Source organism: Manis pentadactyla, chromosome 1, assembly GCF_030020395.1.
Source record: "Manis pentadactyla isolate mManPen7 chromosome 1, mManPen7.hap1, whole genome shotgun sequence".
NCBI classification, from domain to species: Eukaryota; Metazoa; Chordata; class Mammalia; order Pholidota; family Manidae; genus Manis; species Manis pentadactyla.
In genome coordinates this window covers 207,332,866-207,358,265 of record NC_080019.1, presented here as the reverse complement: position 1 = coordinate 207,358,265, position 25,400 = coordinate 207,332,866, and the positions used below count along the sequence as shown (strand labels likewise).

General features: G+C 50.1%; 1 protein-coding gene and 1 long non-coding RNA gene across 3 annotated transcripts in view; one reads left to right on the top strand and one right to left on the bottom strand.

The window, feature by feature from the left end:
* The window catches only part of LMCD1 (LIM and cysteine rich domains 1), a 52,785-nt gene extending 31,766 nt beyond the window's left edge, over window positions 1–21,019 (top strand). For both annotated transcript variants that reach the window (XM_036877768.2, XM_057507065.1), the window contains 4 exons: window positions 2,492–2,747; window positions 7,640–7,969; window positions 19,163–19,378; window positions 20,364–21,019. In XM_036877768.2, coding sequence (XP_036733663.2) covers window positions 2,492–2,747; window positions 7,640–7,969; window positions 19,163–19,378; window positions 20,364–20,522 — 961 coding nt within the window. In that variant the 3' untranslated portion in view covers window positions 20,523–21,019. The remainder of the gene's footprint in view (window positions 1–2,491; window positions 2,748–7,639; window positions 7,970–19,162; window positions 19,379–20,363) is intronic.
* LOC130684819 (uncharacterized) lies at window positions 8,252–12,636 on the bottom strand. The gene is made up of 4 exons (XR_008999174.1): window positions 12,502–12,636; window positions 11,698–11,808; window positions 11,113–11,282; window positions 8,252–8,749 (listed from the first exon to the last, which is right to left on the bottom strand). It is a non-coding gene; the product is annotated as an uncharacterized LOC130684819 (long non-coding RNA).
* Window positions 21,020–25,400: the final 4,381 nt, after the last annotated feature.

The following is a 25,400-nucleotide window of genomic DNA, read 5'->3' as shown; positions in this document are numbered from 1 at the left end:
CAGGGGCCTGTGGTGGGCTAGTGCTCGGGCTAGCACTAAGATTCCAAGGTTGAAATTTTCCAGCGTTCTGGATTGCCTGTGACAGATTGTAGAAATGACTGCTTAACACCTTTCTGGGTGTGTCTGTACCCTCTTCGGTCTGGGTGCCTGGAATGAGCAGGGTGGGGCCACAGCAGTGTCTTCCTCATCTCTAAAGTCCCAGCAACACGCTTGGCAACATGAAGAACGTGAATCAAAGGAGGCGTGATGTTGGCACAATCTCAGAGAACATCTCCTGTTTGTCAGCATTTGCCATTTCAAAGCGTGTTCCTTTGCCAACATCTCTAAAGGCATCCTAACAGTCTACATTTGCCAAAAAAGCCAAAGGCTGCTTCCTCACCCAGCTTCACGTATGGGAGGACTGGGAAGGTGGCAGAACTCATGGCGACACTGAGCTTCCCTTCCCTTCCTCTCCCCAACTCCTTCCGCTTCCTGCTCTCCTGCTGTCACTCCCCACAGGCAAACCCACGGAGCTACACCCACCTTCTTAGCAACACAGTCTCCCCGTGTCTGGCTCACGACAGGGAGAGCTGAGAGAATACTACTGATTGTGAATAAAGGCCCCAGTGCCACAAGCAACTCCTTCTTACGAGGTCGCAAAGAAAAGATGTTTTTGCCCTGCATCCCCTTTGAAGTCCTATTCTCTTTTGTAGCACTGGAATTATCCTTGAGATCACCAATTTTAATGTTTCTCAAATTGCAGCCCGCTGAATGCGAACTTGGGCTGCAAGCTTCTCCTCATGTAATGCTGGGAATGCTGCATTCTCCCCCACTTGAAGTCCCATTGCACATCGTCCATTAAAACCAAGCAGCAGCCTTGCACAGAAGAAATGTGTTTAACCTTCTGTGACCCACTGTTTTCCAAACTGATCAGCACCAAGCCCATTCCCATAAGGCCAGGTACTTAAATCCAGGGCAAACTGGTCCAGACCAGCACAACGACCCCAGGGCATATGCAGTTCCTCCTATGGCCCAAACTTATTCTTTGTGCTACAGTTTCCATCTGATTTTCTCTCCCTCTCATACCCCATCTGTAGGCTCCCTGAAGGCTGTGAGGAGACCTCCTTCTCTTCCTATTAGACGAGGCGCTTGTTGGCCCATATAATTCTTTGTTGTAGAGGGCACTGTTCTGGATACTATAGGATGCTTACCAGCGTCCCTAGCCTCTGCCTTCTAGAAGCCGGTGGCACCCCATTGTGGCAGTCAAAAATGTCTCCAGATGTTGCCAAATGTCCCTTGGGGGACAAAACTGACCTTGGTTGGGAATTGATGTAGACCATTAGGGCATGCATGCCCTGCTAGCCCCACGATCAGTATTTGTGACATGATTAAACAGATCAGTCTCCTGAGTTTCAAAGAGAAAAGGAGGGTTCCTTGGGGCATGGCTGGCTGTGAGGTGCTCATGCAACCGCAGTGGGAGCCCTTGCTTAGGCCTGTTCATCCCTGCGGGAGCTCCTGACAGTGCTCACTTCACTTAACAAGCTCTTAAATTGCATGCATTAGAGCATCTGAGACACAGCACGCCTAACGTGACGGGCCAGCAAGGGAGGGGAGCAGTTTTCCTCTCACACCACAAACTCTCTGGATTTCTAAACCTTAACAGCATGACACAAAGCAGCCAAATGCTTTTGTTTTTAATTGTCAGAGAGAAGTGGCAGGCTTTCAAGGTAATATGAACCTTCCCTGGGATGCTTTTCCTTCTTCAGGCCTCACAACAAGGCCTTGCCAGTGACCATCGGTCTCTCCAGCCTGAGGGGTTTTCTAAGCTCCGTTCCTTCCCCTGTCCACCAGTTTCTTGAAGAAAATTTCCAGCTGTATGCTAACTTCAGGATAAGTGCTAATGGTTTCAAAAGTTGCTGATGCTCCAAGGCTCGTGAATCTTGGGAGATGATTTCAGTAATTCTTTAAAGCAGGAGTCAGCAAACCCCTATTCTAAAGGGCCAGGGAGTAGATATTATAAGCTGTGCATGCCATGTGGTCCCTGTTGCAGTTACTTGAGTCTGACTTGGTAGACCAAACACAGCCACAGACAACATATAAATGAACAGGCATGGCTGTGTTCCAATAAAACTTTATTTACAGAAGCAGGTGGTGGGCTGAATTGAGCCACAAGCCATGAAGACTCCTGCTTTTAGTGTTCTAATGAATGAACCAGACTTTGCCACCACAACTACTGTGAGGAAAAGCATGCTGTTCTTTTTACCAGCAGAAGTCATATCCCACATTCCTTACAGACAGACAGGCTGATAGAAAGACTAGACTCTCCCAAAGGCAATTTCCAATTCCAAAGAATTTTTGGTCTCAGCTTATCATTGGTCTGCCGCAGACATTTCTAAGCAATTAAAGTTAAACTTTGAGCTTGCTTTCAAATAGGTAAATGCTGTCAGCAGGAGACCTGTGCCTCTTTTCTGGAGGTTGACCTGAATTGTCCTGATCACCCTCCCTCCCCCAGGAAAATATGCAAGTCATGCAAATGCAGCCAAGAGGACCACTGCCTGAGCTCTGACCTGGACGATGACCGGAAAATTGGCCGCTTGCTGATGGACTCCAAGTATTCCACCCTCACAGCCCGGGTGAAAGGTGGGGATGGCATCCGGATTTACAAGAGGAATCGGATGATCATGACCAATCCCATTGCTACTGGGAAAGATCCCACCTTTGACACCATCACCTATGAGTGGGCTCCCCCTGGAGTCACCCAGAAACTGGTAAGAGAGACTCCTCCATCCATGTGGCTGTTTTCCCAGCCTTGTCAATATTAGCCATGCATGAGCTCCTGAATTTCAAAGGCAAAGTAAGAAAAGGGCAAGGTTACAAAAATGGTAGGAATAGCTATGGTTTCAACCCTGGTCCCGCCTCATTGTGTGATCTTGAAGTGACAATTGGGCCTTAGTTTTCCTCATCCATGAAATGGGTAGAGGTGTTTATATGAATTGTAAGGGCCCTCACAGCACTAGTACAGGATTGTTCCTGGTTCCCTGTGGGCTCCGCACTTCTGAACAGAGGATGGTTTACCATTCAGGCTTCTCAGATGTTTGTCTTCATCTGCTGGATGAACAAGCCTGTAGGAGAGCACAGAAATGGTCCTCTCTTCTCTCTAGCAGCTGAAGCCTCCTGGGCTCAGAAGGGAGAACCAACCTAGCTTTTCACAACCTTGGGAAGAGGCATCCAGAGAAGGAGACGGTCCAAAGAGAGCAAGTGACTTCACAAGGTCACACTCTGGCTGTCCACTAAAAAAAATCCATAGAAAGTCCCATGCACAGGCCTCACCCCAGCCCATTAAATCAGAAGCTCCCGAGTGCAGGCTCAGAATCACCAGACGTGAGCACTTATATGACCACCCCCCAGGTACTGTCACATGCAGTCACCCTCAAACCCCAGAGGGCCAGACCAGTGCTCCTCAAATTTTAACAAGCACGCAAATCATCTGGACAGCTTGCAGGAATACACCCAGGAGGCCCCAGCCGGTCCCGAGACTCTGCACCCCTGACAAGCTCCTGTGCCGATGGTGATGGCCCCAGACCACACCTAGAGGGACCAGGGCCTACACGATTGTACAGTTAAGACAAGAAAAGGCCCTATAATTTTAGAGATGCCTGCCTGGAGTGTAATTCAGTCTCCCCTGGGAGAAAAGGAGAGCCTCTGGGGTCTTGCACAGCCCTGTTCCGCAGGCTGCTCGCACAGCTCCAGCTGTGCCCTCGTCAGTACGTACTGACTACTGACCTTCCTCCTTCCTGCTCTGGAACACTCTAGGTTCATGCCCGTCTCAGGGACTTAGCACTTGCGGTTCCCTCTACTTGAAACAGCCTTTCCCTGTTCTTCGCACAGCTTCTGACAGCTGGTCTCAGACAGGCTATTCCTAACTACACAACCCACAGTAGATGCCACCCATCCTCCTGCTACGTTTTCTCTCTCAGTTCTCCATTGTTTCTTCAGAAGCTTTTCTTACAAGCTGTAATTGTCATCTGCACGTCTTTGCTGAGCTATCATCTCCCCCCCCACTGGAGTGAGGGGAGGCCCACATGGGCAGACCCCATGCTGTGCTGTGCACCGTCCTATCCAGCACCGGGCACTGCAGGGCATGTGGTAGGCTTGATGAGTACCTGCTGAGAGCCGGTGACATTCCATGTGTGGTCTGTGCACCAGCAGTGCTCCAAAAAACCCTCGTCACTGGTCCACAATGAGAACCACAGAAATCAAGAATAAATTTGGGGAAGATTTTGGAGCAATCAACATTCAAGCATGTGATCAGAGAGCTCCTCTCATTGAACAAAATTCCACTGTGCTCAGATTCACGTGGAAATCTCATGTGGCATGAGCTCCATTCTGGCCACGTGCAGAGCCCACAAATCATTCTGTGATAGGCAGACAGATCAACCAAACAAATTTTGATCCTTCACCATACAGAGCTGGAGCAGCACACTTCTAAACTGCAGCTTAAGACAGGGAAAAAAATCCCTTCTAGATAAAGTGAAGAGAGGCAAAGACTTCTTTTTTAAGCTGTACTTTTTGAAAAGCATATTTTAAAAGAACACTTCAGTATTCATAAGCTCAGCCAGCCTGTGAGGTAGGAACGATTTTATGTGTAAGGAACTACAGAGAGGTTAATGGGCCTTCACCAGTTCTAGGGACTAGGCAAGGGGCAGATCCTGGGTCACAGAGGCTGGGTCAAACAACAGTAGCTCCAGAACGTGCCGGGGTTTCTGATTGTGGGTCTACGTCCAGTCCCAAGCCTGGGTTAGCCATCAGTGGGTCTCCTAGATGTCAGTGAAAACTAAAGCAAGCAGCTCGTAAAAGTGCTGGCTGTGGGCGTCAGGAACTGGCTGCGAAAACCCCTGAGGCTGTGGCCCCGAACTAATCAGACGCAGGCATCACCAGGCCGTGATTAATGCTGGCTCATAAAACCCCACGGTATAAAAGCCACTCTGTCCGCCCTGCATCTGGCCTGCCCAAGAAATGCCCTGCATTTCTGTGATTGGACAACTCTCCCTTCCCACTCACTCTCCTGACTTCTTTTAAACTACCAAGTGATTGGAACTGATTATATTTTGGAAATGGGACCACATCTTGCTGTCATCCTTCCCAGTCAGAATGAAAACCAGACAAGTTCTTAAGCCTTCAAAGACTGGAACAATAAACATAATGACTAATATTTACTGGGTACTTACTATGTGCCAGGCACCATGCCAGGAGCTATACATGTAAGACCTCTGCTAATTTTCAAACATCGTTAGAGATGTACTACTATTACCTTCACCTATGGGGGAAACTGAGGCTCAGAGAGGTGACGCAACTAGCCATGTCTCACAAATGGTTAGCTGGCAGAGCCAGGTCTTGAACTCAGGCCTCTCTGACTTCTTAGGCTCTGCCCACTGAGGCAGGCCTGGAGAACTGGGTGGGTGGAAGGAAAGGCAGAAAGGAGCAGGTACCCTGAGTTAGCATAGGGGAGGCTTTCAAGGATAGGGAGGGGCTAGGCAGGATCTGGGGGGAGAAAAGGGGCACAGACAAAGGCACCCAGCATCCATTGAGCATTTTGCTCATCAACACCTTGCTACTCCTGTTTGCTGAGTACGTTACAGCCCCTTTTATAGGGGGACAGGCCGAGGCTTTTGAGGTGCCTGTGCGGGTGTGGTTCTCATACATTGTCCTCTACTCCCACAACCATGGCAGGCCCTGCCGATCGGTCAGAGCACTGTCCCCATTGAACCCTTATTGGGCCTCAGCCTCCTCCTCATCACAGCATTCCCGGTAGCCACTGTGACCAGAATTGATGTGTAAAAGGAAAGCCATTTACTATCCTTGTTTGACAGCTGGAGAAGAATCAGAGCAGAATCAGGATTGCTTCTTCCAAATACAGAGTGCACTGTGTTTTACACCCAACCCTGGAGCACCTTTCCCTTCCAGGTTTCTCTCTGCACTTTGGATTCCTCCCCTGATAAAGTCTGATTCTTCACCCAATGTGTTCCAGCCAGACAGCAGAGCACCAAATGACTCAGAAAGGTGCTCATGAAAAACTTAAAACCTAAACCAGTCTTTCCACCAGGTCAGAGAAAAGACTTCTTGCTAAAGATTTTGGGAACATGACTTTAGAGAGTATGTTGGAGAGATACCTGGGTGAGTCTCTTACAGGCTCTGAACAGCACAGGCAGCTGACTCCGACCTGGTCCTCTCTCCTGGACATTCCCTTCTCAAGTCCATATCAATCAATCATGACTGTCTGAACGGCTGTGTTGAAGTGATTCCTGAGACCTTCATCAGGCTTGGTTAATAATGTCTGCCACAGGTATGTGAATAGTGAGTGGTAGCAAGAGTCATAGGCCAGTTGGGTGAGGCCAGGTAAGGCCTGGCAGGGGTCCGGCCAGCCAGGCAAGACTCAGACCAGCCAGGTAAGGTGGCAGAGGTCTCAATCCTGGCAGCTAAATGCTGTGGCCTTGAAAACAAAGGCCAAATGCTGTGACCCAGCTGGTACACAGCTTTGAGCTGCAACAGGAACGCTGGGTCCCTGGGAAGGAAAGCTTCCTGTCTTCAGGGCCCCAGCCAGGAATCCATTAGCTCTACTGGCCATAGACACCTACACCACAGACAAGACAGAGCCCTGTGTATACAGGGATCAACAAGTGGCTGGCTGGCAAGGTCACCACCCCAAGACTTCTACCACAATGTGTGTTTGTAAAGCTGAGCAGGGTGGATGCAGGCCCTTGAAGGCCAGAGCCATAGCCAAATCCAGGGACTAGAGAATCCTGACACTGAGCAATGCTTGCACAGCCCCCTCACCCTGAAAATGACAAAAGGAAATGCCCCCCCAGAGACTAGGGGACATTTTTCTTCTCTTTGCGAATCATACATCTTCTAGAGACATAGTATGGAAGGATTGAGACCCACACTGCTGAGTTCAGAGCTGTCTCTACCACATACGAGCTGTGTGACCTTCAGGAGGTTACTTAGCTTCTCTGCGCCTCCATTTCCCAGAGGTAATATTAGTACCTTCCTCCTAGGGATGTTGTGGGACCCACTCCTACTTGTGGGACCCACCCAACTATAACATTTCTATTTTTTTTAAAAAAGGCCAAAGTGGACAGCTATCTACGAGCACATTAATGTTTGCATGATTACCAGGCATATCGATGTGGAAATGTTACTGACTTGAGAACTTGTCAATTCTATGGGAAGGTGCCTTTGCCAATTTTTAAAGTATTAAACCATTATAAAGTACTTTACACCTATAATGATTTAATTGTACTTTTCTAAGAAAAGCTATTTTAAACTAGATTGACTTTTATTTTTTTTAATTAGGAGCACTGCCATGGGGTAGAAGAAGTAAAAACACTTTTTTCTTTTTTGAGGGAAACAGAATCCACGTAGCAGAGCCAGCACATCGGAAATGAACACCTACTTAAATCACACCATTCTCATCAGGAACGTGAATGTGGGGACAATGAATGCTTATTCAGGCCTCTCTTGAGTGTTACCAAAATTCACAGCTTTTCTTCCTTCAGAGTCCCTGGGTTCGGCAAAGACCTGAAAAAGCTGGAAACTTCACCGATGCTCAATCTCTGCATGGTGCTGGAGAATCACAGTTGGTTTATCCCCTCCTCCCTAGGGCCTGCAGTACATGGAGCTCATCCCAAAGGAGAAGCAACCAGTGACGGGCACTGAGGGCGCCTACTACCGCCGCCGCCAGCTCATGCACCAGCTGCCCATCTATGACCAGGACCCCTCTCGCTGCCGTGGACTTTTGGAGAACGAGTTGAAACTGATGGAAGAATTTATCAAGCAATATAAGAGCGAAGCACTGGGTGTGGGAGAAGTGGCCCTCCCCGGGCAGGGCGGCTTGCCCAAGGAGGAGGGGCCGCAGCAGGGAAAGCCAGAGGGCACCGAGCCCACCGCCCCAGCCACCAACGGCAGCATCGGAGACCCATCCAAAGAATATGTAAGTCCCCTGCCTCCGGGTCTGGCTGAAACCAGCAGCTCCAGGCTTTCTCCCCCAGTCACACACTCGGGCCGCCAGCAGCCATTTGAGGCTCACTGACTCTGTGCCAGCACTGTCCGTGGAAAATAACACAAGGTCACTGTCCTGGAGAGGCTAAATCACCCAGTGGAGATCACAGACAGTCACACGGTCACAGCTTAGAGAAAGGGCCCCTAACTGGGCTCAGGGGTGAGCATGGGCTTAGAGGCCCAAGCTGGCCTCTGAGGAATACCTAGGACTCATCCAGGCCTTTGGGCTTTGTGGGGAGGTCCTGTGCCGCCTTAAAGGGGTGAGCACGTGCCAAAAGAGCCCTCAGCTCCAGAGGGCACGGTGGTGTAGGGACTGAACAAAGTCCCGTGTGACTGAACGTGGAGTGTGCTGGCAGCGGGGGACACAGGCTGGCAGGGGCATGCTCCCGCGGAATCGGGCCATCTGCCCGATCCACACCCCAGTAGTGACAGGCCCGTCCTGTCGGCCAAGCCCCAGGGATCAAACAAGCGCAGGACACTGTCCTCAGACTGGAGGAAGCTATGGATTTAAGACTTTACTCAGAGGGTGTGGGGAGCTCGGGCAGGTGTTCAGGGACAGCGTCAGGGGATCCAAGCCGTGCTTCTGAGAGGCTCCCTCTGGGAGGAGCGTGGCGGAGGTGCTGTGGGAGAGTGAGCCGCTGGAGGCCCTCTGAGAAAACACAGAGAGGCCAGTGTCCGGGGAGGAAAGCCTCATAGGCAGGTTTGTCTTCATCTGCACCAGAAGAGGTAGAAGAACTAGCTTGACACTAGTGCCACGTGGGACTGACATTTGCTAAGTTCTGTGGCCATGGGTCCCTCTTCTACTTTTTGCTTTACGCTGCAACTCACCTGCCAAGTGACCCCAATAGCCTCTATTTGACATCTGGTGATAAATAATCTGATACACAGAGCCCTCAAGCAAATGACCTGCCTTGCAGGGAACAGGCTGACGGTCCCCCTTGTGAGCAAACACCCCAGGGAAACGCCAGCCTAAAGGACACTGTTCCTACATTCAGACAGGACTGAGCTCTGTGTTTGCTGCAGTGACTCAACTTGTTATCCCCAGACTGCATCTTGCATCTGCAGCCCCCAGCCTGTAGGCGGTTCACCTGAGATTGCCATCCAGTGAGCTAGGGCCTCATGATGTTTATCAGAGTCTCTAACCCGAAGGACGAAACTTATTTTCACTACCATAAGTTTGATGATTGTGGTGAAAAGACCCTTTTCTCAGGAAGAGTATATGTCCCAGGGACTTAAGAACAATTACAGCCAGTTACTATGTTTCATAAGCTCACCTCCTCCCCAGTTCTGTCTTCTGCCCACCTTCAGATAGCTGCCTGTCCTTAAGGACTACGTAATTCCAAGTTGGAAGGTGACGTCCTTGTTATTGTGATATGTCCCAACTGCCATCCCAAGGGAGATATGATCTGAGGACATATTTTATCCTTGACTCAGCCCCACATATTTGTACAGCATGGAAGTGGGGCAAAGGCAGCCTGAAATCCCAGGGCCTGACTACAGTCAACTTGAGGAATAGTTCTGACACTTTGGAAGCATTTAACCGACAAGACCACACAGTAAACAGGGAATCTGAAGGAAGCAAATAATTGCTGGACTGAGCTAGCTGGGGAAGACAGCCTTCTCCTTCCGTACCTTAGCCCTAATCTTAATTAGGTAACGAATTCCATAATTAGTTGATTCATGTTGGTCACCCCCTCTAAATGCTGAGGGCTTGTCTTGTTATCTCTGTGTCTTCAGCAGGCGCCATTGATATCAATAGTAGGTGCTCAGTAAATATGTGGTCCATGAATAAATGCACAAATGAATGAATGGCCAAGCTACACTGAGCCTCGAAAGATGGGGATAATTTGGATGGCCATTTTGCCTAGGAAGTCGATGAGATCCACATTTGTTAAGCACCTGCTCTGTGCCAAATGCTACGCTGGGTCTTTGTTTAATTCATGCAGTTATTCGGTGGGGTGAGTCTCACCACTCATTTTACAGGTGAGGCATCGCAAATTCAGAATGGACAGGTAACTTTCCCCAGGCCCCTCAGTTTCTAAGGGGCAGAATCTGAATCCAATCCCCTTTCTACTACAAAACGTTGAGTTATAAAACCCTGCCTGTCCTCCGTTCCAGGGAGAAAGCAAGCCAGGGTGCTCCTAACTGTATTCCCTGTTTTTCTCCTTGAAGCTGAGGAGTGAATCTCATTTAAGTAGCCAGATAGCCTGTCAGGCCATAGACCGACCGTGTGTCCCCAGCAACCCAGAAGTTAGGTGTGGTCATGAGCTCAGCGCCTTGAACTGCCCAGCCTTACCCCCAGCGAGTGGCCATGCTGAGCGGACTTGGGTGCCACCGCCCTGGGTGCTGCACTCCGCTCATTTGTCTAACAAGGCGTTCGGGACACGTAGTGGAACCAAGCGTCAGGCATGAAGCCTGCCTTTTGCTCCCTTGCTGAGCAACATGTGTTGTTAGAAGTGTTTGGGGCATTCAGCTGGGGAACCCAGCTATGGGGAGGAAGCTGCAGGACTGACTCAACCTGACACCCTAAATCCAAACGGTGGATTTTTTATGAAAAAAAAAAAAAAGAGGGACACATGAAACATGTCACAGCAAACTCCACTAGTAACTTAGCACCGTTCGTCATCCTGAGACAGATCATTATTATTACTGTTGTGAGCAACTGCCATTTGAACGGGCTTTCTGGGAACGGGCATAGTGTGAGCTCTAGAGTATCTGACTGGAGGCTCCCGGCCACCCAGGGACATGAAGAAAAGCTGTCCGATTCGAACCACCCTGTCTCCCTAGCCCATCCTTCCTGTTTCCCAAAGCTAACAGGTATTGTGCCATGTGGCCGCGTAAATGTTGGAGGCATTAGAGCAAACAAACTTGATTTTCTCTGTGGCAAGACTTCTAAAATCCTTTTATAGGCTTTGGTAGTGAAAACACCTGGAAGGCTGGTTAACATACAGAGGGCTGGGTCCCACCCCAGAACTCCCCGCTTAGTAGGTGCAGGTGGGCCTGAGGATCTGCATTTCTGAGTCCTCCAGGTTGAGAATACTTTGAGAACCACTGCTAAAGAGTATTAAATACTACCTTACATATAAGCTCAGCAAAAATGATTTCACCAATTTGGTATATGGTGGGGGTCCAAGAGATGTTAACAGGTGCATTTTCTAGATTTATCCAGCCTCCTGGCTTAGGGATTCCAGCTCTCAGAGTGCTGCACAGAGCGCTCACATTCCTTGAATTGTCCATAGGGAGTTCTGGAAATGCAGGCACAGAATGTTACACTGCTTTATACCCCACCCCGACCGCCCCCGTTCTGAGGCCCTGAGCACCCGCTTCTCTCCATGCTGCTAAGCCCTCCCTACCACCCGCCTCCACCTGACTGTCCTCAGATGAAAGGGTCACCCAGACCAGAGAAGCATTTTGCTGAAAGCCTTTTCCAAGTCACCTGTGTGCAACTCCCACCCATGAACTGAGATCTGAATGAACCCAGATAACAGTCGCCGGCCAGCCAGGTGGCAGGGAACGGTGCCCACTGAGCGCAGCTCATCCTTGTGGCCAGGGCTGCTCAGACAATTCATGGGTCTGCAGCCCTCCTGCAGCTCTCCCACCCCGCGCCCTCACACAGGCCCCACCAACAGGGCAGGGCAGCCTACCGTTCGCGTGGCCCACCTGAGACACGACCCCAAGAGCTGCAGTGCCCACGCTTGGCTTGGCACAGTCCTCACTACCCTGAGCTTGGGGAAGGCTGGACGCCACAGGAAACGCCTTCAGGTCATCTTCCTGAGGAAACACAGGAGCAGAGAAATCCCAGATACGGACTCACCGCTGTCACTCCTAAAGCAGGTCCTTTAAATCAGCGAGGCCATTACAAAACCCTAGCCTCCCTCCCTTGTCCCACTGTGTGCACGTGGAGGGGGCGTGGGGAGGGGCAGACAAGCTGAGAGCAGGGAGGAGCAGGGGGCGGAGGGGTGGGGGGACTGTTACTGCACAGCGGGCTCATGCCTGTCTCCGAAGCTAACCAGTGGGAGGCTGGGTTGTTAAACCCATTTCACAGATGTGGAACCCGAGGCACAGAGAGGTGAACGGGCTTGCTGATGAGAGGTGGGGCTGGGATGTCATCCCAGGTCCTTCTGTGTCACCAGTCCTGCAGGGGGCCGAGCCCTCCTGTGGTTTGTGGAGGGCAACAATAGGCACGGTGGGTACAAGGACCCATGTGGATCTGTGTTTGTTGAGCGAGCGGCAGTGTTTGGAGCAGCTCGCAGCCCAGCCCTGTGAAGACTTTGGGGGCCTCATGTCTGTGTGCCAAGAACGGCAGAAAGACTTGCCCACCCGACCCCAACCCTCCCACAATGGGTTCTCAGGGGTCTTGGGGGCTTCAAAGGGTTCCGCGGCCAGGGAGCTGCCAAGCCCAGCGGCCAGGACCCCGTCACATCGCAGCCACGCCCCAGGCCCTCCGCTCCCCACATCACTGACCTGCATAGAAGCCGGGATCCAGGGCAGGGCAGGCAGTGGCCTCCAGGCTCTGACCGTGAACGGCTCCACCAAACCTCTCCCTGTGTTTAGAGAGCTTACCGGATATTTTCTCAGAAATTAAATATACAGATTTCCTGGGCACGGCCGTTTTGCCCAGGAATTTCCCCCCTTCCCTACACCCCAAACTTGTAACTGAAGAGAGGGGAAAGGAAGCCAGCACAAGCAGTGAATGTAATCTCCACCCTGTAGAATCTGTCATTCTGGCCAGGAGTGCCCCCGGCCCCTCCCCCACACCGCTCCCTATTTCAGGCCAAGTCGTGGCACCAACGAGTGCCTGGGGGGAGGCACAGTGAGGGGAAGGAAGCCATCCTGGGAAGTACAGTGTCACCCCCGACCTCTCTCTCCCCACAAGCACCCACAGAGGAGGGGTGGGGAGCCGGGACTCCACCATCCCACCGAGCTCCGCCTCCCAGATGGAAACTTACAGCGCTGGCGGCTCAGCCTGCCTCCTGCCCCAGCGAGGGGCATATCTGTGGGCAAGGGACTTCCGAATCTTTGTCTGAGCAGATGTTTGGCTTGTGGGCTCCGGGAGGCTGGCTTTCCTGCCAGCGCCTCTCTGGGAATTTGAAACCGCTGCCCCACCACCATGCCTGCCCCCAGCCCCTGGCCTGGGAGGCTGGCTGAGCTGGAGGGGCAAAGGCCCAGGGAAGCAGCCCCCCAAAATCACAGTGGGTACCGGGCTTCTCAGCCTCTACCTCCCTCCTTCTCTATGGTGGAGATATTTTAATGCCATTAAGGGAGGTTTTTTCCCCACAAAAAATTCCCTTTTTCCCACTTTCTATACTATAAATACTTTTCTGTGTTGTCACATTGGCTTCATAAGCATATTTTTTTTTCCAAATGGGCCGCATAGTATTCCATTGACTAAAACAGGGGTTGGCAAACTTTTTCTGTAAAAGGCAGACAGTGACTATTTTAGGTTCTGTGAGGCCCATGGTCTGGGCCCCAACTCCTCACCTCTGTCCGTGTAGCTCTAATGCGGCCATAGACAATATATGAACAGAGGACCATGGCTGTGTTCCAATAAAACCTGATTTGCAAAAACAGGTGACAGGCTGGACTTGGCCCACAGATATAATTTTTTGACCCCAGAACTGGACAAACCATAAAAAATAGTTTTAGCTACTTATGAGTTACTTTGGGTTTACCCAATTTTGTTTAGCTATTTTAAGTCATGGAGGAGTAGGGTATTGTCTGCCATTCACTGGCTGCCTAGGTGATGCCAGGCCCTGTGCCAGGGGCTTCACATTGTTACTTTACTTAATCTGATATAGTATCCCCTTTTCTAGTCCCCCAGCTGGTGAGGGATTAAGCTAGAACTGGAACTCAGGCCTTCTTTACTCCAAACCCCACAGACTCCAAATCACGAAAGCTCCCACTTCCAGAGCAGCTGCAGGCCCCATGCGAGGCCGTTGCAATAGAGATGACCACATGCGCAGCCCTTCCCAAATCTGCAGCGTCCGTTTTGCAGGAAGCCAGTCCTTGCCCACAGGGTTGTCAAAGCTGGATTTGTGAACACCCTGGGCCTGATGTTCTATTCTCCAAGTGTGATATTTATGAAGCCTTCCTGGGTCCCTCCCCCCTCTTCACCAGACGGCCAGTGAGGAATCTTCGGTTGGAAATGCCTGACATTTTACCTCGCTGGGCAGAGAGCCCCATGTTCAATAACCTGTCCCAAGAAGAAGCCTGAGGCCAAGTGGTTGGCCAACAGCAGTGACCACTATGTGTAAAGCATTTCCCACCAGCCAGGTCCTGCCGTGTGTTACAGATGGGGAAACTGAGGCTCAGAGAGGTAGCTGCCTCGTCCAAGGGCTCACCAGTGATGGAGCTGTGGCACTGATCTCACCCCAAAGCCGGTGGGTGACCCCAGCCACCTCACCCCAGCCCGCCCTGCTGCACCGTGACGAGCCTCAGGAAGATGACCGTGTTGGGGGACAGAACACAAGAGGCAAGGATGCCAGAAATGACACTGGGCCAGACAAGGAAAGGAAACAAAACTCAGGGATACAGAAGGCTTTCAAAGCAAAGACGGTGAATAATCACCATAAGAGGAAATGGGGAGATGCTGTTTATAAATACATTGTTGAGTATCTGTGTTGGAAAGAACCTGAACTCAAGGCCCTTGTGCTAATGTTTACCATATTGTAAGAGTGAGGTTTTCATAAAGTACTCTGGGTTTAGCCTGGGCAGGCCTGCAGATAAGAGCCTTCCAGAAGAGAACAGCATGACTGGGACCGAACTTCTGGCAACCCAGAAGTAAACGGAGAGATTACTGCTGGTTTGGAGGGTTCTCTGTATCTGCTGTGGCCTCCCCCAGGGCCAGCAAGCTCAGTCCTTACAGACAGTTCTTTGGCTGCCTAACCCTTGGCCACTGTCCCTAATCTGCTGTTGCCTGAAACACTGTGTCTTCGTTACTTCCATTGCAGAGGTGTTAATAATTCTGCACGCCCACTGAATTATCTGATGTTCCTGTAACCTAATGCCAAATATCAAACCACCCAAAAATGGAGAAGCTTAAGGAAAATAACATCTATTTTGCTCCCAAGTTAGCAATTCAGGCAGTGCTCAGGGGGGATATCTTGTCTCTGTTCATGCAGCGTCTTTTGGAGCAGCTCCTAGGCTGAGGGCACTGGAATCTTCTGAAGCTTGGTCACTAACATGTCTGGCCTCAAAGGCTGGGAAGAAACAGATGGCTGAGCTGGACCAGCGGGAGCTCCCTGGGCCTCTCCCAGGCTCTGTGGGTTTCCTGTTTGTGGGTGCTCTAGCTTAGAGGTCCCAGGGCTTCTGTCCCGCTGGCCCAGGGCTTCCACGGCACGCATACAGGTAGCGCGCCCAGTGGGAGTCATGTGACCTCGTTTGACCTCGGAATCTATAGCACCCCTCTGGCCACATTCTGGTCCACAGAAGCCGGTCCTTAAGCAAAGGACTCAGACAACCCCCTGGTCAGAGGTATCCACGAATTTCCCAGCATCATTTCCACACACCACGACTGAGGGAACCCCAACACTCCACGGTCTTAGCTTCTGAGGCAGCTAAATCTAAAATGCTCCTCGACTTTCTCAGAGCAGGTGCTTCTACAGATTGCAAACGCCTAAAAGTACAGAACTTTCAAACACTCTCGTTTAGACCCTTTTATTTAAGAATCTATCACTATTTGAAGAGGGATGCAGCAAACTTTCAGAGGTACAGGGGTAAGCCTCCTGTTTGTTCCACCTATGAAAGGTTTGTGCCAACGTCCTCCCACCGGGGCAAAGCAGTCTACCACCTAAGTCACACGGCGGATGTTGGGAAGATTCTCTGGAGCAAGCTCTCACTTCACATAGTTGGGAGCGTGACTGAGAACCAACAGATATGCTAATGTAAGTGTTCCTCTCTGTGCCTTGTAACATAGACCCAGAGGACTTCTATTTGACCACCCCATCTCCTTCACAGGGGAAGGGGCCTGAGAGTGGCCACACTGAGCTTCCTTAAAATAGTCTAGGATTTAAGCATTCCAGGAATTCAAAATATCTCCTGCTGTAACTGAGCCAAATTGGTGATATCATTTTTGCTGAGCTTATATATAAGGTCATTTTGGGACACTCTGTGACAGTGGTTCTCAAAGTGTGATCCCCTGACCCCATGAGCATCCCCTGGGAGCTTGCAAATTCCTGTATCCCATCCCAGGCCGACTGACTCAGCAGGTCTGGGGGCAGGACCCAGCACTGTGTTTCAGCAAGCCCCCCAGGGGATGCTGGGGCCCATGCCAGCCTGAGAAGCCCTGCCTCGTGGGAGTGAAGGGATAGGGGGCTGAGTGTAGACAGGCCCAGGGTGATGACCGACAACAAAACTCGTACGACTCAATTCTCTGGCCTTGCAGAGATGGACAGAGTGGAAATGGAAAGTGCAAAGCTGATCAGTGGGAGGAATAACCTCCTGCCAGTCTGCATGCTTGTGGTGTTACCAAAAGGAACCCTGGGCCTCTGAACCAATAGTGAATCCTGCCTCCAGCGTGTCTTGATCATCTTGGGAAGGTGATGTCATCCCTGAGCCTCAGGTTCCTCCTCTACAAGGAAGCTGGGTTGGAGATAACAGGGATTTCAGCTAATCATTATTGCATCCTTGAAAAGTCTGTTAATTCTGTTATCTCATGTAATCCATGCAACAATCCTGTGGTGTTAATATTACTAGTAGTATCCCCATTTGACAGGTGAAAAAACTAAAGCAACTTGTCCCAGTCACACAACTAGCCCTGCTTTCATCTACCCACTGCAAATTTAGCAATTGTAAACCTCAGGACCAAGGACTGTAATGTGTAAGTTTGTGATGAGAAAGGCAAGGATCACAGGTCCTGAGCAAGCTGGGCATCCCGACTCTTGACTGCCAGTCTGCACCCAGGGGCGGAGAGGCCAGCAGGCTGCCAGAGCCGGGAGAGCCGGGATACCATAGGCGCCATCGTCCTTGGAGGCCATAGGGAAGGGGGCTTGGGAAACAGCCCAGAGGCCAGAAGAGGAAATCGGCTCCCAACACACGTTGACAGGACTGCTCACCCAGATATCTTGTTTCCATAAACTGGCTGTGCTGGTGTTTCCTAGAAGAGGGCTGGTACTGGAAGGAATGAGGCCAAGAGCGGGGATGCTGGTGAAGCAATGAAGGAAGAGCCACTCCTGAGACGGGGCCTTGACAGAGCACTTACCCACGGTGGGAGGGCTGGACCAGGCTGGGAGAGCACCAGCCTCCCTGGCCTCAGGAACCATCCCTGTCCCCTTCCTTTACCTTAACAGCCTCCTTAAAGACCTCACCTCCAAATATAGTCACATTTGGGGTTAGGGCTTCAACACACGACTGTGCAGAGAATACAGTTCCATCCGTAACACAGGTCTACTAATGAGAAAACTGGGATTCTTTTTCGGGAGAAAACATTTCGCTGAATTGGAGTTCAAATGTAAAATCCATTCTTAGCTGGTGGGTCCTACAAGACAGGCAGCCGGCAGGTCTGACCACAGCCAGTTTGCTAGCACCTGACCAAGTCGCCGCACAGCATTGTACAAAGAACTTGGGGTCAGGCTTGGGCCCTGTTCAAATCCCAGCTCTGCCTCCTGTGCACTGTATGTTACCAAGCCATCTCTGAATCTCTCTGAACCTTAGTTGTGACCATGTCTGGGAGTGAGGGGGGAGATGATTTCCCTGAAAGGGAGATTAACTCCAGAAGGCGGAGTAACTATCTAGGGCTTTGTGGAAGGGGTATTAGTAGGGAGTGCAGAAGCCTAAGCATAATGCTGGACATAGACCTGCACCAAGGCAGTGTCAATGTCATCACCACTGGACTTGTGAGCAGGAGGAGAAAACTCAAAAATGACGTGAAAGTTTTATGGATTGAGTTTGTGCTCTGGGTAGGATGTGATGAGAATGGCAATTTACCATTGTGCTTTTCCTCCAAAGTAACCATGACAATAATATCAGATCAATCCCAGGTGGGGGACATTCTACAAGATAACCTGACCACAGCTCCCCCAAACCATCTAGGGCATCAAAAACAGGGAAAGTCTGAGAAACTATCCCAGCCTAGAGGACCCTAAGGAGACGTGGTGACTACCTATAATGTGGTGTCCTGGCTGGGATGCTAGAAGAGAAAAGGGACAGCAGGCAAAATCTAAGGACATCTGAATAAAGTTTGAACTTTCATTAATAACAGCATATCAGTACTGGCTAGTCAACTATGACAAGTGTACCCCATTGATATAAGATGTTCAGAACAGGGGAAACTAGGTGTGGGATATGCGGGAAGTCTCTGACCATCTCTGCAATTCTTTTTTTTATCTAGAACTATTCTGAGATGTAACGTTCATTCTAAAATGACCATGCATGGGTGAAAGATCCTCCAAAGTGCGAGGTGGACCAGTGGGTTTAATGTAACAAGGATGGAAGGCTGAATGATAGGGTTTCAGATTCCACATTAACTAACTTCTGAGAAACTACCAGGTTTTGATGTAGCATCAAAGAAGAATATCATAGTTACCTGGCAAGGCTGTTAAAATGCTCCTCCCTTCCTTCTCCAAGTTATTATCAGTGTGAGGTCAGATTTTCTTCACATAATTCCAAGAAGACAACATAATATGAAAGATGAGAAGCTAAAACACATATAAGAATCCAGCCACTATTGAGCCAATCAAAGAGATTTGCAAAATTCCAAAACAATGCCCCCACTTCTCAATAATTTTTCTTATTTTCAATTACAAACATTTCTGTTAAGATGTCAATTTATTATTTTTTTTCAATGAGTACATAATTAATTTTTTTCTCAGTTTGCATTTGTCGTACAGTTAACAGCAACAGCTATTTATCCATATGAACAAAAACTGTACGGCATTCTTAATAATGTTTAAGAGGACACAGGGTACCAAGAACAAGAAGTTTGAGAATCACTGTGCTAAATAAGTCCTTTATGTAGTCGTCACCATCTACCTATTATTGCTTCACTTTGCAGGTGGGAAAACTGAGGCAGAGGCACAGTAATGCGCTCAGGGGCCTCAAGGGGCGTAGGGAGCCCCAAGGGGACACTCTGCCCTGTCCCTGTCCTCTCTGACGGCCTTGCTTCCTCGGGGCGCCCCCGGCCCCCTAGGTCTGCGAGCTCTGCAAGGGCATGGCAGCCGCCGACAGCCCCGTGGTGTACTCGGACAGGGCCGGCTACGGCAAGCAGTGGCACCCCACCTGTTTCGTGTGCGCCAAGTGCTCCGAGCCGCTGGTGGACCTCATCTACTTCTGGAAGGACGGCGCGCCCTGGTGCGGCCGCCACTACTGCGAGAGCATGCGGCCGCGGTGCTCCGGCTGCGACGAGGTGAGGGCCCGAGGCCGGGGGTGCGGAGGGCGGCCTTGGGGCTGTGTGCGCACCACGGAGGCAGGGCCCCCGTGCTCTCAGTCTCCTCCGCAAAGGGCTCAGGCCCCAGCCACGGGATGGCCGGGGTGGGGCAGCCGCTGTGCCGCAGGACTGCTGGGCGTGAGGGCTCGGGGGGGACATTCAGGGACATTCCCGGGGGTCAGGGCCAGGAGACCAACCGCCCACACTCAGTCCTGGCTCGGCCTATCGGCCTGGTGCATCCCTAACCCCCGTGCCTCGGCTTTATCCTCAAAAGACGGGAGGGTGGCCGTGCCGCCCCACGGGGCTACCAGGACAACGCAGGGGTTAATGCCTGCAAACACTGCTCTGGGCCAGGCCGGGCGGCTGCTCCCAAGGCGCTGTAGGCCGCGGGAAGGTAGTACCCCAGAGCTGACCTGCTGATGTGAGTCAGCGGAACCAACTGGCCCACAGCCAGGCAGCTGGTAAATATGTAAGTGAAACCTCATCCCTGGCTCCTGTCTGACCCCCGAATCAGAAGGCACATTCAGCCAGTGTGCTGTTCTGCTCTGTTGCTCACCATGTATATGTCCCAAAGTGTTACTGTATGCCAAGGCCGAGTGGCCCGTTGTGTCCTGCCCCTGAAGCCTAGCCACTGGCCGCCTAGCTGTCATCAGGCTGCCACGGGACACAACTGGGCTTTGAGTTTGGCCCAAAGAATATCACAGAAGCTAGATAAGGAAAACCTGCCTATGGAGAAAGATTTTTTTCTCTCTCTGAGAAGCTAAGATGCAAACCATGACCTTCACCAAATATTGTACTTACTGCCTGAGCATTAGGTCAGATTCCTCCACTGAAGCATTTAAAGGTCAAAACAAGAAAGGGGGGGCCGGGGGGATGAACCCCCATCCTACAGCTTGCCCTGGATGCACTGGCTCTACTTAGGGACAGAACCTGAGTCGTGTGTTTCTTCCACTCCCCTCCCCAGATAATATTCTCGGAGGACTACCAGCGCGTGGAGGGCCTGGCCTGGCACCGAAAGCACTTCGTGTGCGAGGGCTGTGAGCAGCCGCTGAGCGGCCGGGCGTACATCATCACCAAAGGCCAGCTTCTGTGCCCGACGTGCAGCAAGTCCAAACGCTCCTGAAGGGCTGCCCGTCCACGGTCCCACTGGGCCCCACTGAGGAGGGAAGCCACGTGTGCCAAGCCATCCTGAGGGTCTGACGGGACAGCAAACAACAAAAACCGTGATTTTTTTTTTTCCAGTGGGATTATATATACACATATGTTCTAGGTTGGCTGCTGATGGATCCTTGAGGTTCAATAGATTCAAAGCCAGAAATATTCTAAGAAGTCTTAGGATGGAGTTATTTTATTTTCGTTGTTGTTTCCCAGCCACCAAACTAAAGATCCAGTTGGCATCCTGTGAGGCATCTCCAGGAGGAGTTTCCCAGAATGCAATTCTGAGTGATCAAATCACATAGGTGTAGAATGTGCTTGCTTTCCGTGAACGCGGGAGCTCCTGCAGGAACAGGCTGGGATCAACGATCATTTCTTGCCTCCTTTTCAAGTGGGATTTGCATTTCAAATAAGTAAATTTTTTGGCATGATAGACAGCAATAAAAGTTTTATGGAGTCCACATACACCCTGATCTAATTATTGATGCCACGGCAGATTTCGCAGCATCCTTTTAGCCCAGGACCCTGAATGCTGGTGCTGGCAGAAGGCACTGTAAGCATTAGTTCAGCTCTTCATTACTTGTGTCTCATCAGATCTCCTTTGGAAGTGTAGGTCCTCTGGCAGAACCTCTCTCCCCCAGTTCCAGGTACCCCCAGATCACTGACAGAAGCATGAGCGTCGTGTTTCATGGGACACCAAAGTGCAGCCTCTGGGAAGTGATCAGCTGCTTAAAGAGCAGGGACCCAACTCAGCTCCCCTCAGAGCCCAGAAAGGTGTAATGAGTGAACCCCTTCTGGAGCAAGAACTCCAGACAGAGTGTTGGGGAGCGGCCACACTGGGCCACCTAAGCTGAACCAGTGGCTGTCCCGTGGGAGGTGGTGACCAGCGGGACCAGACCCGAAGAAATAACAGAATTTCTCTCAGAAATCTCTCCAGTTTTTAAGCGTTGCCAACTGAACACTGAACGACCCAAACAGAAGAAGTCTTGGAGCCACATTTTTTCTCTTTTTATGGCCTCTCTGAGGATTTGCACACCCTAGTTAGTTTTCTTCCCATGATTTCTAAGAAAAAACATCTCTTTTTCTACTGGGGATGTAAGAACAAAAGCACACAAGCTTCTAGAAGCTCACAGCATGGTCACCAATGGCCTTCTTTCTGTCCTAAACTTCCTGCTGCGTGTTTCCTAAATCTCCCCACCTAAGTTGCCCTCTCATCTGCAATACCCCAGGAGTGTGCTTGCAAGCCTGACCAAACCTACTGCATTTTCTTTTATGGTAGTTTTCAGCTTCCAACTCCTCTCCAGCCACCCTCAGCGTCCCTGCAAGTCCATCTTCTCAAAGAGAAGCTTTGGGTGGGTATTCCTCACCCACCCTCCATGGCTCCCCGTTCTCTCCTAAGTCAAGAACCAAGCTCTCACCCTGACACTTGAATCCCTTCCACACCTTGGCTTGACTCCTTCTGGCCTTCTCTAGTTTTCTATGTCCCTATTTCTCCCAGACATTCACACAGCCCCTTTCATCAAACCCTCCTCTGTGCTTTTGCCAGCTCTGTCCTGGTTACTAGAAGACCAGTGCTGTCTATTGAAATCTGATCTGTCCCACAAGCTGCTTCTCAAACAGGACCTGCTTCTCAGTCCCTTCCTGGAACCACCAATGCAATGTTCACTCATTTGTCCTCTCATCCATTCACTCATTCATGCAAATATTCACTGAGAACTACAGAGGTGCATTTCTCAGGCTAAGTACAGGGGATACAAAGCTCACTGAAAGAGTAATGCCCCTGCCCCCTGGATTTTACAGTCTTGGGAGAGATGGGCTTTGAACAAATAGTCCCACAGGTCAGTGTAATATCATAGCAACTGTGGATGCTACACAGGGGAGGTACATAGGAAAGAGATTGGACCTAGTCCAACCAGGGACTTCAAGAAAGATGCACCTGGTGGCACTTGAACTGAAACCTAAAGGGTTAATAAACTCTGAGCAGGCAAAGAGGGAAAGGAGGACAGTTAAACATGGATACATGGGTGGATGTGCAAAGGCCCTGTGGCTGAGCAGCATCAGTTTATTCTATGCCTATTTATTGGTATTAGAAATACAGTGGGGACAGTCGCCCCAGAAGATTGATGTGGCAGTTACAGGGAGGGAGGTTGGTGCTGAAGCACAAAAAGTGCACCAGCTTTGTGGCAACAGAAAAAACTGGTCTCTGTCCTAGGAGCCCTGGGGAGTCTTCAGAGTTTTAAGCAGGGGTTAGTGACGGCTGGCCAGACAGGTCATCAGATACATGATCTCTCGGTTGACACCCCAGCATGATGCCTATGACTTTTGTCCTGGTGACACTGTCCACACCATTGTGAGTAGAAATGATGTCCCCAGCAGAAGCCCCACTGGACACCACCCAGCATGTGCTGTTGCCTGCCCCACGGCCACTGACAGCACCCCCATCTTTGCACGTGTAACACCCGATCCTCTCTGATACTCCCCTGCCCAGCTGATGGGTCACTCATTACAGCCCCTCCTCTCCCATCATCTCTTTCCCCCCACCACTGAGGTCTTATTTCACCTTGAATGTTTTCTCCCCAGACTGACAAGAGTCTCCCAGTGAGTCTCCCTGCCAGAGACTCACCCTCTCTACACAGAAACACAGTCCTCCCCACATGCTCCTGTACAAAAACACGCAGACACTCCCTGTTGCACACGCAGGAGCAAGCTGGAACTTCTGAGCTTTGTATCCCAGTTTCTGAGTCTTCCTGCTTCCTTCAGAAGCTGGATGAACAGCGTGCAGGTCCCTGGATGTGCCCCATGCTGTCTCTACCTCTGCACCATTGTTCAGGCTGTTTCCCTTTCCTGGAGTTCCCCGCACTGTGCTCAGCTGCTCCCACGGGGCCAGCACAACTGAGTGGGGTTCTGTACCAGAATTCGAACAACTATGCTTTAAAATGTTGCAATGTTAACTTGTCCGTGATTTTATGCCCCAGGCCAGCAGGACGAGCAGCTGCACCCCCTCCATCACTACCACTGTCTAGGGAGGCTTCCCTGGCCTTCCCCTCCCCTCTGCCCCCACAATACTCCAGACTTACAATGACCAGTGCACTGATTCTATTATCGTTAGTTCACAGAAAGCTCCCCCTACGGACCTCTTGAGAGGTAGTCTCAGTATGTTTGGTTCCCCAATCCTACAGGGATCAACTAAATGAGAGAACCAACAGTCTAGGGCTCCTGGGTGGGTCACTGCTGGTAATGGCACTGGGGCCTAAAATGGCCTAAAGCAAATGTAAAAATTTCCGACGGAGATAGACGCCCTTGGCTGCCTCCATATTACCATTCTCCACCCCCACCTCCTTCCTGCCAGGAAAACCCGCTTCCCATCATATAAAATCACTTCCCCAGGCTCCTTTGTAGCTGGGGAAAAGGCATGTGACTCAGTCCTGGTCAGATGCTACTCAACTGGGAAGCTGCTTACAAAAGTTTTGTTTTATTTTTTTCACTTAATGAAAAGAAGTAGCCCTGCTTTCTTTTTCTTTTGATATAATTTCAAACTTCAAACAAAGAACTCTTCTCCTTGAACCATTTGAGGGTGTTGCTGCAATGCCCCATCACTCCTGGATATTTTACAAATAATTTACAAACAAGAACATTCTCCTACCTAACTCCCAAACGTTCCCAAATCAGGAACGAACATTCTATCATCTAATCCTCAGATCCAATTCAAGTTTCACCAGCTGTTCCCACAAAAAAGATCTGGTCCAGGATTGTGTGTTCCGTTTAGCTCTCCTGTCTCTTTAGTCTTCTGGGATTCAGAAGGGTTCCTTATTCTTCCCTTGACATTTATGATCTCGGCATCCTAAAAGATTAAAAGGCCACTGATTGAGTACAGTGTCTGTCAAATTGCATTTGCCTGACACTCCCATAAGCAGATTCAGGTTACACATTTTGGTAGCCACAGAAGTGATGCTGTTTTCATTGCACATTGTCAGATGATACAAGATTTGTATCTGTTCCATTAGGGTTAATATTAAATCCAAGCACTTGATTATACTAGGTTTTTCCATTGTAAAGTTACTCCTTTTCCGTTTGCACTTTATGAGTATTTTGTGGGAAGGTACTTTGAAACTATTTTAATATCCTGTTCCTCATCAAAATTCCCCCCACTGGTTCTTAGTACCCATTGATGTTGCTTGACTGAATTATTACTGTGAAAGTTGCCAAATGTTGGTTTTTCTAATGCAGTCAGTCCTTCCATGTTAATTAGTTAGCATCCTACTATAATGAAAAGCTCCATCTTCTCCCTATTTATTCATTATTTGTATCAGTTTGGAGTTACATATTTCCATTTTATTAAATTGTTTATCATCTATTACTATCACTACTTATTTTTATCCTCAAATTGTCCCAAATTTGGCCAAGGCACGTTCCTTCATGTTGGCTGTAATGTCCTTTCGACAGGTGCCAATCATTTTTTAAACACAATTTTTCATTCCAGCACAAGAAGGGATTCCTGGCAAATTCTGTTTTGTTTTGTTTTTTTAACCCCAGCTTTGGGAATCAGCTCTTTCTCGAGGAGTTTCCTCCTCGTAAACTGGGTACCAGGGGGTTGCAACTCCAACCCATCCTAGAACCTTGAGGAGACAAATGAGCAAGCCATAAAGTTGAGGAGGATGGAGCTGAGAGGTCCTTGGTTACGTCGCCGAGTCATTAAACTCATCTCCGGGCTTCTCCTTACATGAGACAAGCTCTTTATTCCTTACGCAGGGCGGTACGCGTTCCACACCCCCACCCCCACCCCCGTGTAGAATGTTTCCTCCTCGTGTAACTGCTCCTTAGTGGCGTCTTGTTGACTGTAGCCAGA